This window comes from Cutaneotrichosporon oleaginosum, assembly GCF_008065305.1.
Source record: "Cutaneotrichosporon oleaginosum strain ATCC 20508 chromosome Unknown ATCC20508_contig05, whole genome shotgun sequence".
Taxonomy (NCBI): Eukaryota; Fungi; Basidiomycota; class Tremellomycetes; order Trichosporonales; family Trichosporonaceae; genus Cutaneotrichosporon; species Cutaneotrichosporon oleaginosum.
Window position 1 is genome coordinate 1137286 of NW_027072174.1, and position 22022 is coordinate 1159307.

Sequence of the window (22022 nt, forward strand, 5' to 3'; positions counted from 1 at the left end):
ATGTTAGCCCTGTCCACGATCTTATTCAAGAGGTACTCACCTGCGCAAGGTAGTCGGCGAACATGCCCGCCCAAATGAGGGGTCCCGCGATGTAGCCGTTGCTCGTAAACTTCTTCCAGCAGTCGGCGCGGCTGTCAAGGTCGACAGTAATAACCTGCCATGCAAGGTGTGCGGCGCCGCCGACACACGAGATGGCGTAATACAGCGGTCCGGCGCCCATCGCGTAGCCGGCGTACGTGAGCGCGCAGACGAAGCCGGTGTACAGCGTGCCGATGATGGGCTTGGACTTGTCGCCCCATGCGAGCGCGGTCGACTTGACGCCGGCGGTCACGTCGTCGCGCTTGTCCTGGCGTAAGCTCTCCCCCATGCCTGCTCCTTCCTCGCGCCCCTCTCATACGACTCACCTGGTGCGCGTAGATGGTGTCGTATGCGACGCAGTACGCCACACATCCGGCATACAGCGGCCCGGCGACGCTCCAGTCAACGCTTCCCGCGACCGCGCTCCACCCGAGCAGTGCGCCCCACTCGAAACACAACCCCAGCACGATCTGGGGATAGTACGTGACGCGCTTCATGAACGGATACACGAAGATGAGGGGGAGGGAGGCGGCGCCGAGCGCGATCGAGTACATGTTGAGTTGGGTGAGCACGCCGAGGCCGAGCGTAAGCTGGCTCGCGAGGAACACGGTCGCGGCGGTGTGCGTGACCGTGCCGGCCGCGAGGGGGCGCGTAGCTGTACGCTCGACCTTCGCGTCGACTTTCGAGTCCCACATGTCGTTGATGATGCAGCCGGCGCCGCGCATCACCATTGCGCCGACACCGAAGAGCGCCAGGTACCATAGCGGCGTGGATAGGGGGGCGTGTGTCGCTGTGCTCGCCATAGTTATCGCCCATGCGCCGGGCCAGTAGAGGAGGAGGGCCCCGATCGGCTTGTCCCATCGCAGAAGATAGAGGTAGGGCTTGAGGCCTGCGGCCCAGGTGGGGATGAAGCGGTCGAAGGCTGTTGGGGGCGGGGCGGGGGCGGCAGTGGCCGCAGTGGACGTGGGCGAGGAAGAGGAGGACGTGAGGGAGGAGGAGGACCTGAGTGGGGAAGGTGTGTCGGCGAGGGAGCGGCGCGGCAGGATGTGTGCGCGAAGGAGCGATGTCTTCGGCACGGTACGCTTCGCCTGTGTTGATAGGCGGGATAGCGGAGCCAGACGCCGCACACCGACACCCACGCCGAGTCCTGTGCGCGCGCACGCCGAGCGCGCGAGCAGTGGGAACATTTTGGGAGAGGTGCGTGACCAGATAAGAGCAGTTCACCACATTTCGGGTTCGGGTCTCACCGATCTCATCCGCACCCAAGGCACGCGTCATCTCCGTGTCCTCCAACTTTTGTAACTATATTCCGCCGCGCGCGCGTATCGTTCTACTCGCCTTATAAACCACTGCAGAGACCGAAAGAGGTATGCATTACTGTTGCAAATGAGCAAGGCTGGCCATGAAATCAAACGTGTACGGCAGCAGACAACATCGCAGTATGCATCAACACAAGATCCCCATCTACGAGCTCTTGAGGGATACTTCAGAAAGCACACGGAACGCCTCCTTGTACGCGTCCAACAAAGCCTTGACGCGCGTCCGCTCCGCCACAAGCGCCTCGTCCTCATGCAACAGCTCGCCGAACAGGTCCGGCTTGTACAGCTGCGTGACCAGCCGCTGCTGGATCGCATCGCGCGAGAAGTTGACCTGAAGTTAGAGATGCCACACGATCGCAAACTCACAAGAAGATGCATGATCGCCTTGGGCGTCAGGTCCTGGATCGTCTGTCGCACAATGTTGAAGTAGCTGGCGATAAGGGAGCGAATGAGGTTGGCCTCCATCTCCTCCTTCGGAGTGAGCTGGATGGGCTGCTCCGAGGGGTCAATGTGCTTGCTCAAGCTCTTCATGTCAAACGCAGCGTTGCTCTGGTCAAGGCTACCGGTTGCCCCGCCGTTGCGGCGCGTGCCGAGGTCTGGCAAGATGTCATGTGTGGAGGACGATCCTGCTCCACGCGAGTCCTGGCCGCGACGGTGATGCGACCCAGCGCCAGATGACCCAGGGCCCATGCCGTTCGGTCCGTTGGGCCCGCCGAAGAAGTAGTTGAGGAACGTCTCCTTGGCATTGTTGGCGTTGTGACCGGGCGAGCTGCCGAGTCCAGAAGGTGCTGACCCTGGAAGAGGTGACCGAGGTCCCGAGTGAGACGATGCTCTGAAGTGACCTGCCTTGGCGGCATCAAGGATCTTCGAGCCCGAGTTACGCACTTCAGGCACAGAGATGGTCGAGCCCTTGGCGTGGTGCTGGTGGCCCATGGCGCTGCCGTTGACGGGAAGCGGGGTGTCCGAGTCAGAGGAAGACTCGGACCCGTCGAGGACCGATCCGTCCGGCGAGATTACTGGGCGAGGGGGAGCCTGAGAGACCTGGGCGCCAGCACGCGCGATGGCGGCAGTGCCAGCCTGGAAATCGGGATGGTTCGTGTTGATGTACGCGGCCTGGATTTGGATCAGGCTCGAAACATACTCGGAGGTGGGGCCAAGACGCTCGCGCAGCAACTCCGACACGACCTCGACGAGCTGAGCGTGCAGGCCAGGGAAGCGCTGAAGCTCGGGGCTGGTCGAGTTGTGGCAGATCTTCATGAGCTCCTCGTACACAAGCTCGACGCAGCGCAAGCTCGGAGGTTCGAGCAGCCTGATCTGAGGCTTAACGAGAAGGTCAAATGCCACCTCGGGCACAAACATCGATGGCCTGGGACCAGTCGAGTTGCGAATCGCGGTGCGGATGTCGGTGATGGTCAAGTTCTGCGTGGGATCAATGGACTGGAGGGCGTGTCCAAACACATCGTTAAAGATGTAGTAGATGCGCGCGCCGCCACAAAGCTCCTTGGTCGAAATGTCGAGGCTCGTGCCTTCGATAGAGGACACAAAGTCTCGGGCAAACTCGGTCATAAGCTTGAGGATAAGCGAGCCGCGGTGCTGTTCTCCAAGGAAGGTCGCGTCGCCGAACGAGTTGAGCTCCTGCTGAGTCTGACCCATCAACGTGTTCAGGCGAGCCTTCATGTCTGGGAGCTTCTCCCGGATGTGGTTCATGAGCACCTAGAGAGTTAGCAAAGGTTCCAAGCACGGTCGCGCACCGAGTTAAGGGTCTTGGCCAGGAAACGCGTGCCGCAACGGTGCGAGATGTTGCGGTAAACGGGGTGCTGGGTGAAGAACTCCTCCTCCTTGCGGCGCGCGTCCTCCATCGGCAGGTCGAGGTTGATGTCCTGCTGCGAGCGGTTAACCACGCCAATGAAACCGAGCTTGAGCGGGTATGTCCGGCCGGTGAGAACGTCAAGGGCGTTGGTGCCAGCGTCCATGAGGTCGAGCTTGGTGAGAACACCGAGCGTGCGAAGGCCACGGGGGTCAACGGTGCGCGCCAGCTTGAGCGCGTCCGAGTTGGCCAGATCGACATTGGCAGGCGAGACCGCAAGAATGACCCTGGTTTCAGCTGCCGAGAATCACGATTGCAAACTCACGCATTGGGGTTGGTGATGTAGTCAAGCACGAGGTTCTTGATCTGACGTTCGATGTCGCTAGGCTGGTCGCCAACGGGCACCTTGGTGAGACCGGGAAGGTCGACAAGGGTGAGGTTGAGGACACCGGGGCCATAGATTTTGAGGTTGATGGGCAGCTTGGAGACGCCCTGTGATCGTCAGCAGGTGGGTCGATGTGATCGATGCAATTGATGTGGAGAGTGGGTGCGCTTACCTTGTTCTGGCCAGCAACGCGGAAGGTCTCGGCTTCAATCTCGCGACGGACCTCGTCAAAGTCGGTGAAACGGCGGTTGAGGTGGAGGAACTCTGCATAGTCGATGCCAGTGTCGCCTCCCATGGAGCGGCCCGAGCCAGACTTGCCACCACCGAGGTCTGGGAGGTAGCCGTCGTCGCGGGAGCTGCGGTCTGGCGAGCTACGGCCGCCCTGAGTCTGACTCGAGCTAGCCTGGTTGGTGCCGCCGAGACCGGTGGTGTGAATGAGCTGGAGGACGAGTGGGCGGCGGGTCACGATACCCGAGCCACGCGGAAGAAAGTCGCGTCCGACGATGGTCTCCAGAACAGACGACTTGCCCGAGGACTGTGAACCGACGACGACGATCTGGGGGAGGTCGACGGCATCACCGCCGATGGCGTTGAAGGTGTCCTGGAGTTTGTTGACGAGAGCAATGAGGTCGCCGTCCATCTCGCTGGTGTGATGTGGGGTGGGGGTGGTGGGGGGGGCGCGGGGGCGGGGGGGGGGGGGGGAGGAACGCCGAGCGAGGGAGGTGGGAGGGTGAGTGGGTGATGCTACAGGGAGTAGATGGCGGTTACAATGGAGAATGCGATGCTAGAAGATGAGAGATGGGAGGATAGAGTTGGTTGAAAGAAAAGAAAGGGAGGTAGGGAGTTGAAGGCCAAAAGTAAAACGGGATGCCGAAGCAGCGGAGGAGACGTGTTTGGGGGGCAACTTGAGGGTTGCTCTGAGCCAAAATGAAAATGCCAACTGCTTGCTGCTTTGCTGAATGTTGCTTGCGGCTTGCCGTAGTTACTGATCGAATGTTGCGTTTGAGGTGACGAGTCGTCGACGCGGCGCGGAGGACGAGTGCAAGAAGAGCAGCGATGAGGAGGAGACGAGTGACGGCGATGAGGGCCAATGGAGACTGAGAGAGTAGCGGCGGCGGGAGGGAAGGTGGTGTTTGAAGCGGCGGAGGCGGAGTGGGAGAAGACGCGTCAGGGTAAATCCCTCCAAGCCTCGCCTTGCCGGAGTGTGCGCGGCTGCACGGCCTCATTTTGCTTCCGCTCTCCCTCCAGGCGCAACTCCCGAATGACGGCCGGCCTCAGTAACCCCCGGTCGATCACGACGTCACTGCCACCCTCAACTTTTCTCTCGGCCTTGCAACAAGGAGATAGGAGATGCATAGCTCTTTAGCTCTGGGTAGAACGGCTGTTTGATCGTCCCCGGCATCGCCCGACGCGTAGATGAACTCTCACGACGCGTCCTCCAGAGTCCCGGTGACACCGGCTTGCCGGGGTCCATGAGCCGTTGTCGATCTGGTGATGGCTGATCGAGATGCACGTCACGACTTGTGGCGCTGTTACGCCCAACTATTCAATACTTGTGGCACCTCACTCTGAGCTCGTATTCAATAGCGTTCTGACCTCCACTTACGAGTGGACTGCATCTCTCTCACCTTGATTCCGAGTCGAGTCGTTGACAACGCAGCTGACAGCGGGCAGTACACTCATTTTGGGGTGTTAACGCGGATTCCAGGCCTGTGTAATTTCAATGTATGGGTGGCTGCCTCCCCGGGCTTCTCGAGGACTGGGGTTGGCGAAATGGCGACGACGTCTGTCAAGGTGGCTAGCGTGGGACAGGCCACGGGACTCTGCCAGAGCGGCCCTCCGTGAGATATGTGGAATTGAGAAGCTGCTCTCCGCGCCACGATGTCACCTTTCCTCACACGTCTCTCGTTCCCATGGCATACACGGTGGTTGAGGGCCCGGCTCGACGAGTGAAACGCTTCTGTCTGCCGAATAGAAAATCTATAAAGCTCTGTTGGGCTTCCCCTCTCACTCTCCCGCACTCTCATCTCTCTCCCTCGTCCTCGATCTCCCTCGCGACCATTTGTTCATCTCTCGCTCTTCATTACATCCAAACGTCGTCACCTTCCCTCTCCTCTACAACCACTGCTCCCATTTCGTGTCGTGTTGCTCTTCTCCTTCTCCTCCTCCCCCCTCCCCCTTCACACGCCCCCCGCCGCGCTCCCTCGCTCTCTTTCAGCCTTTTTCAAGCCCCACCCCTTCACCTGTCGCCCATCCTCCTCCTCTCTTTTCCTTTTCATCCTCTCATCTCCTTATAATCCTCTCGCCTCCTTGGCACTTCAACTGAGACCGCCTCCTGTCCCGAGCCACCCCTGTCTCTCCCAAATTCGCAACATGAACGCGGCTCGCATGGCCCAGCTTCTCCCGGCCTTCGACCGCCAGGAGCTTCGCAGCACCTCGCCGCGCATTATAGCGTATCAAGAAGCCATCAAGTCCTGCGGTGATATACAGCCCCAGAGCCACCCCTTCTTCCGTCTGGACATGTCCAATGCTTTCCTCGATCCCAAGGGGTACAAGCTCGCTCACATTGCTTTTCCTTGTGACATCGCTTTCGTTGGCTGCGTCATTCTCACCGAGCCTTGGCTTGTCCCTCTGGTGTTACCGCCCAACCTTCGCGTGAGATATCCAAAGAAAATCGCTGAGATTCAGAAGTACGTCACCGACCTGCGCGATGGTTTGATTACGTTCGAGCAAGGTCGCGACATGCTCTACGACCTATGGGTGAGTCCCCACAGAACACGAAAAGTCAGTGCTGAGAACAGGAATTCTTCCAGGACTTTGACATCCGCACTCTGGACCGTGTCATTGCAGACGTTTCCCTCTACGTCTTCCACCGCAACGCGAACAACAAGTTCGGCTGCCCCTCTCACAGGAAGTACTTCACCAAGCTATCGCAGATCGCGGCCTACACGAATTGGTACTCGCAGTCTGCTCTCGCCCTCGAGGCCGGCACCCAGCTCTGGGCTCTCGTCCAGCTCATGCAGCTGGGCTGCAAGGGAGCCAAGATGTGCACGCGTACCGCGACCAACGACAGCTGCATGTGCTTTGTCCATGTCCACCCCCTGTTCCACCTCTCCCATTACCCCAGGGCCAGGGATGTTCGCCAGCGTTGGGCTTGCTCTGGAACCGGTGTTTACGACTTCAACCACCCCAGGAAGTTTGCGATTATGTCGACGGCCGACAAGGGCTGGCTCCAGCACGACATTCCTTACCCGGGCGAGGAGCCCAAGGCTACGGTTCCCATCTCACACCTTGTGGTCAACAAGACGATCGAGACCTCAGCGCCGCCTACCGCGATCCTGACGCCCGTGGCCTCTCCTTCGACCTCAACCCGCGCGTCCACCGCCAGCTCTACCCCGCTTCACACGCCGACGACTCCTTACACTCCCTGGGCCCAGCTCGTTGCGCCCCCCGTGAAGACGACCAAGGCTGCCAAGAAAGTCAGGATTGTCACCCCGCCGGAGACCCCGCGCCCCCAGCAAGCCGTCGTGTGCAACGATTACACCGAGGAGGAGGCGGCCGTTCTCGCCATGATCAGCCGCAGTCGCTACCACATCGGCCGCACCTCGCTGGAGTGGTATGCGGAGTTCCAGGGCCCCGGTGCTTCCAGCAGCGGCTTCCGTACCAAGAAATAGGTCAAAACAGGCTGTCGGCCTCGCTGGTCAGTACTCCCGATTGTGTCTTACCGGCCTCAAGGCCTCAAGTGACCCATAATAGACATGCGCATGCGTCAGGCGTTTCGTTAGAAACCAACCCACAACTGTGAATCATCACGCCTGCTCCCCGAGAGGCCATCGACCCAGTTTGGCTCCCGGCGAGCCTTACTCGCTCCGAGCTCCTCCTGTCCACGAAGTGTCCTACTGTTAAGCCATACATACCTGCACGCATGCACCCGTACCGAACGTACAGCTGCATATTAGAACTCTGACAATATCTCGCCTCTACTTGGTCTTGGCCGACTCGGTCTCGACCCCCTCCGTCGCCTCGAGCTCCTTCTTGTACCACTGAGTCCAGCGGTCGAGGCCCTCAGTGATCCCCACAATCGGCGTGTATCCGAGCAGGCGCCGCGCGCGCTCGCTGTCATAGTATCGCTGCTGCGTCGCAAACGTAACGCGGAAACGCGTGAAACCGGGCTCCTTGCCGGCGATTTTGGCCCACATCTCGGCAAGCGTAGCGAGAATCAGCCCCACCGCGGCGGGCAGCACAATCGTGTACGGCGGGATGTGGCCGAGCGCAGCCCACACGGCGCGCGTCCAGTCCCAGAACGCAACAGGCTCGCAGTTGTTGATGAAGAACGCCTGGCCTGCCACCCGCGGACCGGGCGCGTCGTCGTCCTGGTCCGACAGTGCCGAGAACTGGTCCATCTTGGACCGCAGCACCGGGCGCAGGTCTGCGGGGTCGACCTCGCCGCTCTCGAAGCGCTGCGCAAGCAGCAGGTCGTGTTGCGTCGGGCTGGGGTTGGGGCCGAGAGGGTGCGCCTCCGACGTCGGGATGCGGTGGTCCGGCAGCGAGAGGTTGACCCACGGCAGCGGCTCGTGTAGCCCAGCGATTGGGTAGGTGTCGGCGAGCTTGTCGGCGGCGAGGAGGTGCGCGTGCGCGACATTACCGACGTACGTCCAGTCAAAGAGGTTCTGGTTGCTCCCGATCTGGAACTTTGTCTGGCCGTTTTTGATCACCGAGTGGAAGCCGCTGATCGCCTGCCTGTCGCCTGGGCCGAAGATGCCGCTTGGCCGGAGGGCGCAGGTGAGGAGGGTGGACGAGTTGGCCTGCAGCACCAGCTCTTCGGCGCGCGCCTTGGTGTCGTTGTACGCGTCCATCGGCACAGCGGGGTAGGGAAGGCGCTCATCCGCGTTGATCAGGTCCTCCTTGCCGCTGTAAACCACACCTGCGGATGAAGTGTACACGAGCTTTGGGACGCCGGCCGCCCGGCATGCCTCGATCACGTTTGCGGTGCCGGTCACGTTCACGGCCTCGTAGACGGCCGGGCCACGGCCGTGCGGCGGCGATGCGGTGTGGATCACCACCTGGGCGCCCGACTGAGGTTAGTTACAGAGTCTGTCGACACCACCTCATCCTCACGATGCCTCACCTTAACAATCGCGTCGCTCACGTCCTCGAGCTTCGTGATGTCGCCAGTGTAGAACGTGACGTTTCTAATGTTAGTTATGAGGCGGCAGTCCCTCCAGATGCGCCCCGCAAGATCCTGGCTGCGAGCCTCGGCCAGAGCGAGAGCTTGTCTTCACCTTCCCCGTGGCTGTTCCCATCGCCTCGGCGCTGCCATTCGAAGACGAGGCGCGTGCTCCGCGCCATCCAGCTCGCACTGGTGCCCGGCATGTCAGGCAGCGGATGACAATAAAGATTACCCTCCAGCAGCAGGCTTTCCGCTCTGGGGAGCACCATGCTCCGCGCGCCGCCTTGCCCTCCTTCTCAGCCACAGATCTCCGGCTCTGGCAGCACTAGCGCGCCGCTCTGGCATCCCACGCTCGCTCGCTCGCCAGCTTCGTGGTTGCACGCCCGTGCTTCCCTTCTCGCGCTTCGCTTCGCGCGCGCGACTCACTCGTCGAAATGCCGCTGCACAATGTCGAACACGGCCACATTTGGCTCGCCACGGCCGAGGAGCGCGTCGACAATGTGTCGGCCCAGGAAGCCGCAGCCGCCGATGACGAGGTAGTGTTCGTTGGTGGGCGGGGACGTCGACATGGTTAGTGGATAGACGAGGAAGAGAGATCGTTAGCTGGCATTCAGGAGGTCAGGAGATCAGGACAGTCGTGTCTGGCACGACGCCGGGCCGATTTACGGGGGCAAATAGAACCATTTCAGGCACCGTGGCGTCCCAAGTCGTGCCATGCCGGACATGCCGAGATTTGATGCAAGTGCAGTGAACATGCATGATGGTGTTGTACAGATGGAAAGATGCAATGAGAATGCGAATGGATACAAAACGAATGGCAATGAATTATTGGTTGCCCCCCTCGCAGGTCACAACTGGCTCTCGTCGAACACACGAACCGCGCCTTTGCCCCATGCCTGCATGACGGCGCGCCCACTGTCTGTGGGCTGAGAGAACGCGACTTCCCCGGCTGTAGGATCAAAGCGACATCCGTAAACCGTATGTGACGCGGCAGCGTCGAGCATTGCGCGAGCCAGACCGCATCGACGGTATGCGGGCACGACAAAGAGTCGGTGGATACCGAGTGGTGTGGGGAGGGGTGTAGGGCTAAAGTCAGCATCTTGACTAGATGGGTGGAAAGTCAACTTACTCGCACACGACGCCGCCGCCGCTGTCAACGCTGTCCTTGACATCCTCACCGCTGTGCAAAACGCGCATGGCCGTCTCGATAGGTTGCGCGACCACAACACCAACGATACGCTCACGGTCGACTTTTACCCCACGCTTGGCGTTGGGGGGTGGGGAGGTCGTTGTTGCGAGGACGAGCTTGCACGCGTCGCGCATCTTGGGCGTCAGAGGAGAGGCTGAGAGCACTCCGTCGACGGTTGAGTGCACGTCCTCCCACCGCCCGTCGGTGACCAGAAGGCGTGCGCTCCCGCCGCTCCAGGATACTGCACCTGCGTCGACGCCCGCGCGGCTTTTTGGGAAGGGAATGCCACGCGTCACTCGGGCATGGTGGTGCGCATGGGTGCGGTCGTCCTCCCCGCCCCTCACGTAGGACATGCCGCATTCGGCACAGGTGCGCTGCGCCCCGTTCATGAAGTGGAGCTGGGCAAGCTTGGGCTTGACGTCGGGTGTTGGCTTGGGCTTGAACTTGAGTTTCGTAGCGGGTGAGGAGGAAGGGGAGGGGGACAGTGGCCCGCGCCTGCGTCGGATAGGTCCGAAGAAGGACGCCAATGTAGCCTGCTTTGAGACATGGCCGCTGGGGAGGTTGGAGTCGACGCAAGATAATGGCCGTGCACGCTTGAGTGGAGGCTCGATCGGATCAGAGTCGAGTATGCGCTTCAAGGGGGTGGGGGAAGATGATAGCAGAGTCGCACGACTGGGCGAGAGAGGCTCCTCGTGCGACGACAGACTCGGGGAGGATGGGGGTGGTGTGAAGAGCATGCTCGTGCGTGGCGGCGACGGCGCTGAGCGCCTGCCGTACGTCCTACGCACCGGCGGTCTGGAGGGTTAGCAGGATCCATGGGAGGCTCACTTTGCAGGCTGCAACATGACAAGAACAGGAGACGGATTGTGTAGTTGATGGAAGGAGGAAGGAGAAAGGAGAAAGGAGGAAGAAGGGTTACGTCAAGATTAGGTTTGTTGTTGTAATTGTTGGGTGGCAAGGCAGTCGCGTCTGATCCACTCAAGCAAGATCATCGTGTCAGATGGCATCTGTCACGTGATGGTGAACTAGATCGTCACGTGACAATGCCACGCGTCTGTCGGGTGTATGATTCCGCTCCAACCGCTCAAAATCCACGTGTGAGTGCGTGCCTAGATGGAGTGGGGCCCGGATATACCGTGTCCGGTGAGCCGTTTGGTGGAATTGGTGAGCCGTGCGGGAATGCATGTCGGATTAGATCGGGCGGATGATAAACGTCCGAGAAGCACCGACGGTGGCAGAGGAGCCAGGCGGGATCGGCTACGGCGACGAGCAAAAAGTCGGCTCCATTCGTCACCGCTGCCTGACCCGCCCCGCCGAGACCTCGAGGCCTGGAGGGTGCTTGGGGGGTTGAGGAGCGAGTGGGGTTAACGGCTCGGCCGGTCGGGGTACGGGGTATACCTCTGCAGGCAGGTCGGCAGGACACACCACGTCTCCTCCTCTGATCTGATAAAGAATAAGGGTTGCTTCTTTGCTTTTGCTCTCGACGTTTCTGTTTCTCTCATTCTTGTCATCACCAAAAGTCATCCGTTCGACATGCTCGCGTCTCGCTCCACTGCCGGCGTGAGTAACCCCTCCCTCTCTCTCTCCTTCTTTGTTTCTCTCCCACGCTCGCGTCGTGTCGTTGTGCCCGCTTTGCGAATAGCCGGAAGTAGAGCGTGCGTTGTTCACACGGCCTGGGTCACGGGCATGCCCGGTGTTGGGTCCTCGCTCTCATCGGGATGCACCCGCCCGAGACCATGCATCACCACAGCAAGTGGGCACCACACGCGCCTTGTCTTCGTTGTCTTCCAGCCTGTCGCCTCGAGACCGAGTCTCCTGCATCTCCTTCATCACATCACACTCCATCCCTCAAACCCCACTCTCGGCTTCACGCCCAGTACTAACTCTTCTCACAGCTCCGCGCCCTCCCCCGCGCGACCCGCACCTTCACCACTTCCTCCATCATGGCCCAGAAGTTCCGCGAGGAGCGCGACACCTTTGGCCCTCTCCAGGTGCCCGCCGAGCGCTACTGGGGTGCCCAGACCCAGCGTTCCATCCAGAACTTTGACATTGGCGGCCCCACTGAGCGCATGCCCCCTCCCCTCATCAAGGCTTTCGGTGTCCTCAAGAAGGCTGCTGCCCACGTCAACGAGACCTACGGCCTCGACCCCAAGGTCGCCAAGGCCATCTCCCAGGCCGCTGACGATGTCATCTCGGGCAAGCTCATCGAGGAGTTCCCCCTCGTCGTTTTCCAGACTGGCTCGGGCACTCAGTCCAACATGAACGTCAACGAGGTCATCTCCAACCGTGCCATTGAGATTCTTGGCGGTGAGCGCGGCTCCAAGAACCCTGTCCACCCCAACGACCACGTCAACATGTCGCAGTCGTCCAACGACACCTTCCCTACTGCCATGCACGTCGCCGCTGTCGTCGAGATCAACACCCTCCTCATCCCCGCCCTCAAGGAGCTTCGTGACGCCCTCGCCGCCAAGCGTGACGAGTTCGCGGACATCATCAAGATCGGCCGCACCCACCTCCAGGACGCCACTCCTCTCACCCTTGGCCAGGAGTTCTCCGGCTACGTGACCCAGGTCGAGCGCGGCATCGAGCGCGTCGAGTCGTCGCTCAAGCACCTCCTCCAGCTCGCCCAGGGCGGCACTGCCGTCGGCACCGGTCTCAACACCCGCAAGGGCTTTGACACCGCCGTCGCCGCCGAGATCGCCAAGATCACCGGCTTCCCCTTCGTCACCAACCCCAACAAGTTTGAGGCCCTCGCCGCCCACGACGCCATTGTCGAGGCTTCGGGCCAGCTCAACACTCTTGCCTCGTCGCTCTTCAAGATCGCCCAGGACATCCGTTACCTCGGCTCGGGCCCCCGCTGCGGTCTTGGCGAGCTCAACCTCCCCGAGAACGAGCCCGGATCGTCGATCATGCCCGGCAAGGTCAACCCCACTCAGTGCGAGGCCCTTACCATGGTCTGCGCCCAGGTCATTGGCAACAACGCCGCCATCTCGCTTGCTGGCACTCAGGGCCAGTTCGAGCTGAACGTGTTCAAGCCCGTCATGATTGCCAACCTCCTCCGCTCCATCCGCCTCCTTGCTGATGGCTCCCGCTCGTTCACCAAGAACTGCGTTGTCGGTATCACCGCCAACAAGGAGCGCATCGAGCAGCTTCTTCACGAGTCGCTCATGGTGAGTTTGCCAAAGGATTGAGCAACAGAGAATGTGCTGGGGGTATTGGTGGAGGTGGGGCTCCGGTGGTGGTTGGTGGAGGTCGTCCACCCGGCGCTCACGACTTTCCACTTGTCTCCTCCTACCCAGCCTATGCTTTCCTCCCTCGTGCTCCACCCTGCTATCGTCCTGTTCTTTGGAATCCGCTCACACATCCAGCTCGTCACTTGCCTCAACAAGAGCATCGGTTACGACAGTAAGTCCAGCGCAGAAGCCGAGCTCGCGCAACGATGACTAACTTGCAGACGCTGCTTCCATCGCCAAGAACGCGCACAAGAAGGGCATCACCCTGCGCGAGTCTGCCCTTGAGTCTGGTCTGATCTCGGCTGAGGAGTTTGACAAGGTTGTTCGCCCTGAGCTCATGATTGGGCCTGAGGCGTAATAAAATACGATCCGGCATCATTGACGGAGATAGAGGATGTATTTATCTGCAGCTTACACTGATACGAGTCGTCCGGGGTGGCTTTCCTTTTATTTCTCTCACACCTTACCATGACCCCAGCAAGCGTTGTTCAGCCGATCGCGTCGGTTCAGCTGCTCAACCGTCCGCGTTGAGAAACCTGGGGCGGGCGGCATGTGCGCCGCCACATAGTAGCAATGACAGAAAGCTGGAGGATGTCACGTGAGTTACGGGATCGTGATATTGACAGCTTGACAGCGATGCAGACCACAAGCGACACGCGAGACGAGCAATGCAGAAAAAAGGGCATGCGCGAACGCAAAGCAAGTGCATGTATCCACAATTCCCAGCAGTGCGAACAAGGCGTTCTGCAGTTCTGTCGGCGGAAGATCCTTTCAATCGGGTGATCGGGCACGATCAGATGTCCGGGTATGTGGGAGTACTGTACTCGTAGGTGCTGGCCGCCACACCCGCCACACCGCCACCCGCCACGGCGTCACCTGTACACACGCCACAGCCACTGCACGGCCCATGTTCCTCGGTCCTCGACACACCGTACACCAGATACCGCACACAACCCCAGCCCCAGCCCCAGCCCCAGCCTCATCCTCATCCTCATCCTCCTCGTTCTTCCTGTTGCCCACCACGCATCCCCCTACTCCTGCATCTTGCATCCTTCCACTATCGCCCTCATGCCCTCCTTGGATCTCGCTAACCGACAAGCGTCGCCCTAGCTCGAGTTCCCGTCACCGCCCTCCACGCCTTCTGTGTGTGAACTGTGCGACGATGGACACGCCCCTCACCACGCCGCCCCGTTAGAGGACCGGGGCTATCAAGCCATCAGCAAGGAGCATAGAGCGCAGGCCGCAGACCGCAGACCGCAGACCGCAGACCCGCAGACCGTAATGCGTACCGGATACCGGAATCACTAATCTGCTCCGAAGCACCCACACAGAGGACCGCGCGCGGCCGCGAGACATTGCTCGAAGCGTCACCCGCGCGACGCGGGACGCGCCAGCCAGGCCGCCACCTTTGTTCCTGCGCGCCGAACCCCCAAACTCGCTCCGCCATCCGCCGTCGGACGGGGCCCTCGTCTGCCACTTGCAACCAGCCTGGAAAGAACATGAATTGTGGCCTCATTCGCACTGTCGCCCTGGCGGCCAGCACAAAAGGCCTGCTTCGGTCCTTTGCTCCTCACTTCTTGCTGGCCACTATATCTTCAGCATCCTGTCTTTCGCACACGTCCACCCATTGGAGCGCGTGCGTCTCGCAGCTGCAGTCACGTTCGTCATACGCCCGGTACCGTCCCCATCCCCGTCCTCACTCCCACACCCACGCCCCCGGAAGCTCATACCTACCTGACGTACTATAATACCCACAATGTCCGCGACCACCACGCTCTTCACTGGCCTCCGTACGCCTTCCTCGTTCTCTGCGCATCGAGCAAACCGCGACGCACCAGAAAGCATGGAGACCTACCGTATCCCCCAGCACCGGCAGCCCTCGGCGCCTCCTCCAACGCCTGTGACGGCGACGGCCTCCCGGCCACCCCCACTAGCGCTCTCCGCCTCGTCTAGTGCCGCTCCGGGCCCGCTCACGGCCCCTGTGCACTCTCGAATGGCGGGACAGGCAGCCGCGCGTGGCATTAGTATCGACGTTGCGCTACGGAGTGCGAAAGGACCGGGCACGGGCCGCCGCTGGCCGGCGAGCCCAGGGCGTACGCCGACGAGCGCGAGCTTCCCGCGCGCACGTGGCCTCACCGTGGCTATTCTCAACGGCGATGGGGAGCTGTATGCCGAAAGCGCACCGGTGACCCCAAACGCGACAGGGCTGAAGGCCACAGCGCCAGCCGTGCCCACCCTCGAGCTCGTCTCGTCTCCAGGACTACCCACGCCGGCGTCGGCTACGCCCAGCGCGGCCGCAGCCACTCCGCGGTTGCAGGAGAAGATCTTGTGCCGATACTACCACACGGCCGGGATGACGTGCACGTCCTCCCCGTGTCGGTTTGTACACAAAGTCGACGTGCCGCCTGCCACGGCAGTCACGGCGGCCCTTAGTGCTATCCCCCTCCTCTCATCCCGTGAGGAGACGCCAGACCCGACGAGCGGCACGTTCGCTGCGGCACAGGCGAGTGCGCTAGCCCATCCGGCCCTGCTGCAGATCGAGGGCGGAGTGCAGATCGCCGCGGGCGAGCCCGTGTCCGTGCAGACTGAAACCGGCGCCGAGGTCGGCTTCGTCTACAAAATGAGCGGTGGCGGCAAGGGGCCCGCCGGCAAGGGCCGACTCAAGTACCGCACTGTGCCGTGCAAGGACTATGCGGTGGGCTCGTGCGACTACGGCGACGAATACTGCTCGTTCATCCACGACCCAACGAACCTGTACGATGAAGAGAAGCACGGGAAGAAGGAGAAGGAGCCGGCGCTGTCGCCGCGCACGCCGCGCAGCGCGCGCCCGAGGCTGCCGAAGAAGGCGGACGCGTCGCCGCCCGCCGACGCGCTCCTCACGCCCGCGCTGGAGTACGCGCTGCCTGCGCCGCTGGCGAACCCGCCGCGCCGCCGGCTGAAGGCCGCGTCTGAGTTTCCGCCCGTCGCGGAGGACTGGACGGCACACGAAAACGCCGTTCAGCTGCAGGTGCAGACGGACATCCCGCCGACGCTTGAAGAAGACTATCCGCACAACATCGGATACCCGTGGTCGCCGGAGTGGCACGGCGCGGGGATGTGGGTGACGCCGTCCCCCGTGTCCGAGTACTCGCCCTACTTTTCGCACACGTTCAAGGAGGGCGAGTACAACGCGCCGTACTCGCCGTATCAGTGGGGCGGGGAGGAGCATAGCCCGGTCCCGTTTCCCGTGCTCGACGAGTACGCGCCCTTCTGGGCGCAGGGGTACGGCCTCGGCATCCTGCGCCCGCCGCTGTCGCCGGACATGGCGGGCAAGCAGTACTGGCGCACGCGCCCGTGCCACTTCTGGATCAAGAGCGGCGGGCGCGAGTGTCCCCAGGGCGACGTATGCCGGTTGTACGTGCCTCCCCACACCCATCTGACGCCAGCCAACACATTCTCCCGCCGAGCGGCCGCCTCCCGTCCCCGCGGTACGGGCCGCACGCCAAGTCCGTGCCCTGCAAGTTCTACAACACGGCCGAGGGCTGCCTGCGCAGCGACGCCGCCTGCCCCTTTGCGCACGTCAGAACGGTGCCGGAGGGCCAGCACCTGCCGAAGCCGACGCCGTTCCGCACCCGTCCGTGCCGCCACTTCCAGGCCGGCCGGTGCGCGATGGGCGCGGCTTGCCACTTCGCGCACGTCGACCCGTCCGCGGCGAAGGGCACGCGCGCGCCGCCCGCGACGCCCGTGACCCCCGCGACGCCGTATATCGACGTCGCGCGCCGCATCGCCGCGGCGCGCAGCGCCGGGATCGAGGAGAGAGAGAGGGAGCGGGTGTACGCCGCGTCGGCGCCCGCGAGCGCGAGCTGCGCGCGGTTCCCCGAGTGGCGCGGCATGACGGAGCGCGCGCTCGCGGCTGCGTGCGAGGTGCTGCGCGCCAAAGCGAGCGTGGAGGGGAGCGTGGAGAGCGACGGCGAAGGCGACGACGCCGAGCTCGAGATCGTCACGGCGTGCAGCCGGCCCAGCACGCGCTCGAGCCGCAGCGTGTGAGGACACGTGTATATCCGTAAAATCATAACCAAAATGCCATGTATCTGCATCTGCATAGCTCGGGCGCTGTCCGGTGCATGAGGCGTGTAAATGGCTCCGTTGCGCAGACGAGGTGCGCCGCAAGCTGACACAATTCCGGAATGGCTAGCACAGTGATCTACTCTGTGTTCGCACCACTTGATGTGGCGCACTGGATGAGGCGACGAGCTATGGATGAATTTGCCCGGGATTTCGTCGGCCGAACACATGCCTCTTTTGCCTCTGTTGGCGAAGCTCAGACACTGCAGTGGTTGTTCCACATGGCGCGAGCAGCACATGCTCGGACTTGTCCCATTGCTCTACTGCTGTCGCTGTCAATCGGCCCGCCGGCCGCCGGCCACTGACGCCCGCCGGCATCGCGCACATGTATTCATGGCGGCACGGGCACTTCAGCTGACCGTAGATGACTCAGTTCTGGTATGTCGGGTCGCGCGACGAGACTCCCCACTCGGGCGAGGCGAGATCGGAAGCGAGTGCAGGGCTGCTTGCCCGTCAACATTCCACCCACTGTGCCCACCGTGCCCACCACTCCCCCCTCACCCACACATGTTCAGAGTGGATGGTGTTGATGCATTACGTCTAGAGCGTCTAATCATACTGCTACAGGTGAAGATGTGAGATGACAGAGTCCGAGCGCCTGCGCGAGAGCATTACGCCATGTGCATGTTGGCCGCGCCACCGAGCTTGAGCATGTTGTGGTTGCGGATGAGAGCGCCGAACACAAGAGTCAGAACGAGACCGACGAGAATTGGGATGTAGCTCTTCGAGATGGCCGCTGTGTACGCGTGCACGACCTGGTCGCGCACCTCGGTTGGGAGATCAATCTGCCACATGGCTTGGGTGGAGCGGCGGACGATCTCAAATGGCGCCGTGGGCGCAAACTGCGGGATGTAGCGGTTGAGATAGACGGACTGTACAGTGTTGACGATGCCAATGCCAAGGGCTGCACCGGTGAGCTGGAAGAAGGAGACGACACCCGTCGCCTGCGGGATGAGCTCGGGGCGTGGTGCGTACTCGGCCTGCGTGGACATGATGAGGTTCTGGAAAGTGAGGCCGATGCCAAAGCCGCCGAGAATCTGGGCACCGATGATAAAAGCGCTGGTCGTCTTGGCATCGATCACGTACAGCATGCCAACGCCAGCTGCTGCGATGGGAGGGCCGATGATGAAGAAGGGGTAGTATCGACCCCACTTGGTGACAGCGCCGCCCGAGACAAAGATGCCGATGCAGGTCATGATCATGAAGGGGATAATGTCGATGCCTGACTTCTGAGCCGAGTGGTTGCGCGTCGCTTGGTAGAACAGAGGGAGCTGTTTGGTCAGTGTTCATTTCTCTCTTTAATTACCTGATATGTTCCACCCAGCATCACCATCATCAACATGAAGATGGCGCCAGACGCGTTAACGACGGTGCGGTTGGTCATTAGATCGCGAGGAATGAGCGCGTCCTCGTTGAAGTACCACTCCCATGCGAAGAAGGCGATGCAGAGCAGGCCGCCGAGAGTGAAAAGGAGGGGAATGCGCCAGTTGGACCACGCATACTCGTTGCCACCCCACTGCAGCGCAAGGAGAAGGCAGGTGACGAACAACATGGCCAGGGCGGAGCCCAGCCAATCCATCCGGCGTAGGGCCTCGCGGAGGTTCTTGGGCGAGTTCTCGCGGCGTACCGGGTCGTGTGCCGGAAGGAGGAAGACGACGGCGACAGCGGCGAGGCCACCGATGGGGAGGTTGATCCAGAAGCACCAGCGCCAAGACAGCTGCTCAGTGAAAACACCACCAAGGAGTGGCCCGATAACGGAAGCGATAACAAACACAAAGCCAAAGCCGGCCATGAAGGCGGCGCGCTTTTCGACACGGGTCACGACAGCGATAATGGCGATAATGGAGACAAACATGCCTGAGGCACCGATACCCTGGATCGCCCGCGAGGCGATGAGCATGTCCATGCTGTTGGCCACAGCGCACAGAAGAGAGCCGAGCTCGAAGAAAAAAATGGCGCCGAGGAGAATCCACTTGGCCTTGATGACGGTGAGAAGCTGGCCTACAAGGAGGATAAGGCCGCACTGCGTGAGGAAGTAGGCGGTGACGATCCATGCAACGGCATCGAACCTGTTGTACTGCGAGACAATGACGGGAATGGCGGTAGACACAATGGACTGGTCTAGAGCAAACATCTGGCGGTTAGACTGTGCAGACGGGCGGCGGTGACTCACGAAGACCGAGAGCATCATGGCTAGGAAGACGAGCATGAGGCGCACGCCCTCGAGCACGCCATCGGGAACAGCGTTTGGGGTAGCCTCGGCGGCGGACGGTGCCTTCTCGGCGTCAACATGCTCGACTTGGTCGAGCTCTGGTGTCGAGGTAATGCCCGTCTTAAGTGATCCCGTCTTTGATGGTACACCTGTAAGGGTGCGGGTGTCGGCTGTTGCAGATCCACTGTCCATGTTGAGTGAGGATGTGGACATGGCGGGGCGGAGGGAATGAGAAGACAAGGAAGGGAAGGGAAGGAGGCAGAGAAAGCCAGAAGAGAACGGAGGACGAGTGGTGGACGTCGAGTGGTGATTAAATGTTCAGTTGGGAGCAGTTGAGGTTGTGTGGTTCGCGATGGGGCTCGCGCAACTATATGTTCGTGTCAGAAGCACGGACCCGTTCACGATGAGTCGGTGGCCTTCGGCCTCGAAGCCCTACACGGCCACTTGAGTGAGGTGGCTGATCTGGCGAGCCCCGGGCCGGGGGCCGGGGGAGATCGCAAGCGCTGGCAACATGCGCCCCGCTGTGTGCTCGAGCCGCTCGGAGCTGTGACGTCTCAAGCCGCCGGCTTCGGCTCCGAGGTGGTCGAGCAGTGGACTCGAATCTGGTCATGGAATAAAGCTCTACAGCTTGGCAGATTGGCAGCTCTGCAACTGAGGCAGGCCGATAGGGAGAGCTCGGGGAATCTGCAGTCGCACGGGAAGGAGGAGAGAGACATGCAAAGCGAGAGAGTGGAGCGGGCAAAACAGGTGCGGAAAGGTGGTGCGGAAGAAGGGGGAGAGCGCCACCACGCGTGTAGGCCTCGGCGATGAGGGGAGCCCTCGGCTGTGGGGAAAGTGGGGGGGGGGAGAAGGGAGGCGATGGCCGACGGGCTGAATCGGGCAGTCCAAGCGATCAAGCGAGCTGCCAGATCTCCAGGGACTGGGCCAGTCTCAGGGATTTCCAGCGCCCAGGTGGCAAATTGTCCCAACCTCGAGCGGGTGGGACCGGTAATTCAACTCGGAAATGGCCGCTCACTGAGCGAGCTTGTTTGGTTTTAGTTTAATCCCGCTTCCAGAGGATGACTAACCCTCCGTCACCTCGCTGATGGCATGGATACCATCTCGCCTCCGTGTGGGCCCGTCATCTGTATTCAGTGAGGTCGACGGGTGGAGACGGCATGCGGAATGCGGAATGACCCAACGTGCAAACGTCAGCGAGAAGGCAGTCTGTGAATGAAATGGCCGTTCGGTGGTAGACGGAGCGCAGAGTGAGCGCTCCAAAAAGCTGTGCCCGCATCCGAGACGGGGCGTGAGAGGAGAGTAGTGGAGAGTTCGCGGGACGACCTGCCCAAAGGGCGGAGACGGAGGGGAAGGTCATTCTCCCGCCGTCTGAGAACAGCTCTTAGCTCCTGTTTAACCCGCGCACGGTGTTGGGGGGTCCGCCAGCACGATGAGCCTGTGCCCCGCGAGAGGCGAGAGGGGATGATCAACTCTTGCTCACCTTTTATACACTGGCAATGAGCCTCCTGGCGTGGTTGAGACACGGCGACAAAGGAAGGCTGCTGACTGCCCGTGATAGATGTCGGGCCCGAGGGATGGCCGAGGCCGCGGCCTTCACGTATGGGCTACGCTGGCCAGGGATCGCAACTACAGGATGCGTCATTGTGAGAGAGTCAAGTGGTGGTATCCCCGGCGGCGTTGATCACAGTGGTGCGGACTGGTGCGGACGGGTGCGGACTGGTGCGAACTAGTGTTGGAGCCGAGACAGCTGGACGCGCCGTGTGATTGTGAGTGTCTGGTGAGGAGAGAAGGGCTTTAGTGGTGAGCAAGATGACGTGGATAGACTGGGACTGTGGGAAAAGATGAACAAGATGAGACAGAGTAGTTGGAGGAGGTGCGAGGAAGGAGATGAGTGAATGGAGTGGGATCGTGGGATCGTGGGATCGTGGGGCGTGTGGGGGGGAGGGTTGGATGGCTGAATGGCAGCATGAGGTGTGCATGGTGTGGGAGGTAGCTCGATGCTCCATGCTCCATGCTCCATGCTCCATTAGCTGAGAATTGGGAGATTGATGAGAGATCAAAGAAGGTGAGGGCTATTCAGACGATCAGACGAGGGCGCATCCTCCTCAGTTGGTCCACAATTCACAACCCACCTAATAAACTTGTGCAGCTGTGCAGTTGCACTCCACCCCAACCTCGCTTGCCTCTCGACTTGATACCATACACCACCTACCCGATCGCCTTCACCCAAAACCCCATTGCCTAATGGCGCAAGTCACAGGTTTGGGGTCTGATGACAACTGAATCACGATTTCACGTCGAAATGATCAAGAGGCAACTGCCAGCGCTGCTAGAATGCTACACGTGACGGCCTCATACTCACTCCAGAATTCAGAATTGATCAGACTCGAAACGCGGCCCCAACTTGACCCGTCGCCTCGGCACCCTGCCGCGCGCGCCGAGCTCTCGCGCCGTCCTTGGCGCCTCACTCACGCCGTGCCATCCGCACACGCCGCACACGCCGCACTCTAAGGAGGCCGACAACC

The 22022-nt window shown here is 61.3% G+C and overlaps 9 protein-coding genes across 9 annotated transcripts; 3 read left to right on the plus strand and 6 right to left on the minus strand.

Annotated features, from left to right (window-relative positions):
• Window positions 1–25: 25 nt before the first annotated feature.
• On the minus strand, window positions 26–1265 carry COLE_05982 (uncharacterized protein; the record flags this gene model as incomplete). The annotated part of the gene is made up of 2 exons (XM_018420644.2): window positions 26–346; window positions 405–1265. The coding sequence occupies 2 exons, from the start codon at window positions 1263–1265 to the stop codon at window positions 26–28; spliced, it is 1182 nt and encodes a 393-aa protein (XP_018282447.2).
• Window positions 1266–1542: 277 nt separating this feature from the next.
• On the minus strand, window positions 1543–4229 carry COLE_05983 (uncharacterized protein; the record flags this gene model as incomplete). Its single annotated transcript, XM_018421856.2, has 5 exons — window positions 1543–1728; window positions 1764–3110; window positions 3149–3491; window positions 3530–3696; window positions 3762–4229. The coding sequence occupies 5 exons, from the start codon at window positions 4227–4229 to the stop codon at window positions 1543–1545; spliced, it is 2511 nt and encodes an 836-aa protein (XP_018282448.1).
• Window positions 4230–5962: 1733 nt separating this feature from the next.
• Window positions 5963–7263, plus strand: COLE_05984 (uncharacterized protein; the record flags this gene model as incomplete). The annotated part of the gene is made up of 2 exons (XM_018426310.1): window positions 5963–6349; window positions 6391–7263. 2 exons carry the CDS (start codon window positions 5963–5965, stop codon window positions 7261–7263), a joined length of 1260 nt encoding a protein of 419 aa, XP_018282449.1.
• A 306-nt stretch (window positions 7264–7569) lies between these two features.
• COLE_05985 (uncharacterized protein) lies at window positions 7570–9328 on the minus strand (the record flags this gene model as incomplete). The annotated part of the gene is made up of 3 exons (XM_018421857.2): window positions 7570–8664; window positions 8718–8781; window positions 9186–9328. 3 exons carry the CDS (start codon window positions 9326–9328, stop codon window positions 7570–7572), a joined length of 1302 nt encoding a protein of 433 aa, XP_018282450.1.
• Window positions 9329–9607: 279 nt separating this feature from the next.
• On the minus strand, window positions 9608–10793 carry COLE_05986 (uncharacterized protein; the record flags this gene model as incomplete). Its single annotated transcript, XM_018427502.2, has 3 exons — window positions 9608–9845; window positions 9889–10743; window positions 10777–10793. The coding sequence occupies 3 exons, from the start codon at window positions 10791–10793 to the stop codon at window positions 9608–9610; spliced, it is 1110 nt and encodes a 369-aa protein (XP_018282451.1).
• A 688-nt stretch (window positions 10794–11481) lies between these two features.
• Window positions 11482–13539, plus strand: COLE_05987 (uncharacterized protein; the record flags this gene model as incomplete). Its single annotated transcript, XM_018421858.2, has 4 exons — window positions 11482–11508; window positions 11844–13118; window positions 13317–13353; window positions 13403–13539. 4 exons carry the CDS (start codon window positions 11482–11484, stop codon window positions 13537–13539), a joined length of 1476 nt encoding a protein of 491 aa, XP_018282452.1.
• A 1398-nt stretch (window positions 13540–14937) lies between these two features.
• COLE_05988 (uncharacterized protein) lies at window positions 14938–17207 on the plus strand (the record flags this gene model as incomplete). Its single annotated transcript, XM_018425890.2, has 2 exons — window positions 14938–16574; window positions 16607–17207. 2 exons carry the CDS (start codon window positions 14938–14940, stop codon window positions 17205–17207), a joined length of 2238 nt encoding a protein of 745 aa, XP_018282453.1.
• Window positions 17208–17896: 689 nt separating this feature from the next.
• On the minus strand, window positions 17897–19494 carry COLE_05989 (uncharacterized protein; the record flags this gene model as incomplete). Its single annotated transcript, XM_018420150.2, has 3 exons — window positions 17897–18556; window positions 18592–19419; window positions 19459–19494. 3 exons carry the CDS (start codon window positions 19492–19494, stop codon window positions 17897–17899), a joined length of 1524 nt encoding a protein of 507 aa, XP_018282454.2.
• A 1655-nt stretch (window positions 19495–21149) lies between these two features.
• On the minus strand, window positions 21150–21524 carry COLE_05990 (uncharacterized protein; the record flags this gene model as incomplete). The annotated part of the gene is made up of 1 exon (XM_018427503.2): window positions 21150–21524. The coding sequence occupies one exon, from the start codon at window positions 21522–21524 to the stop codon at window positions 21150–21152; it is 375 nt and encodes a 124-aa protein (XP_018282455.1).
• Between the last annotated feature and the right edge of the window lie 498 nt (window positions 21525–22022).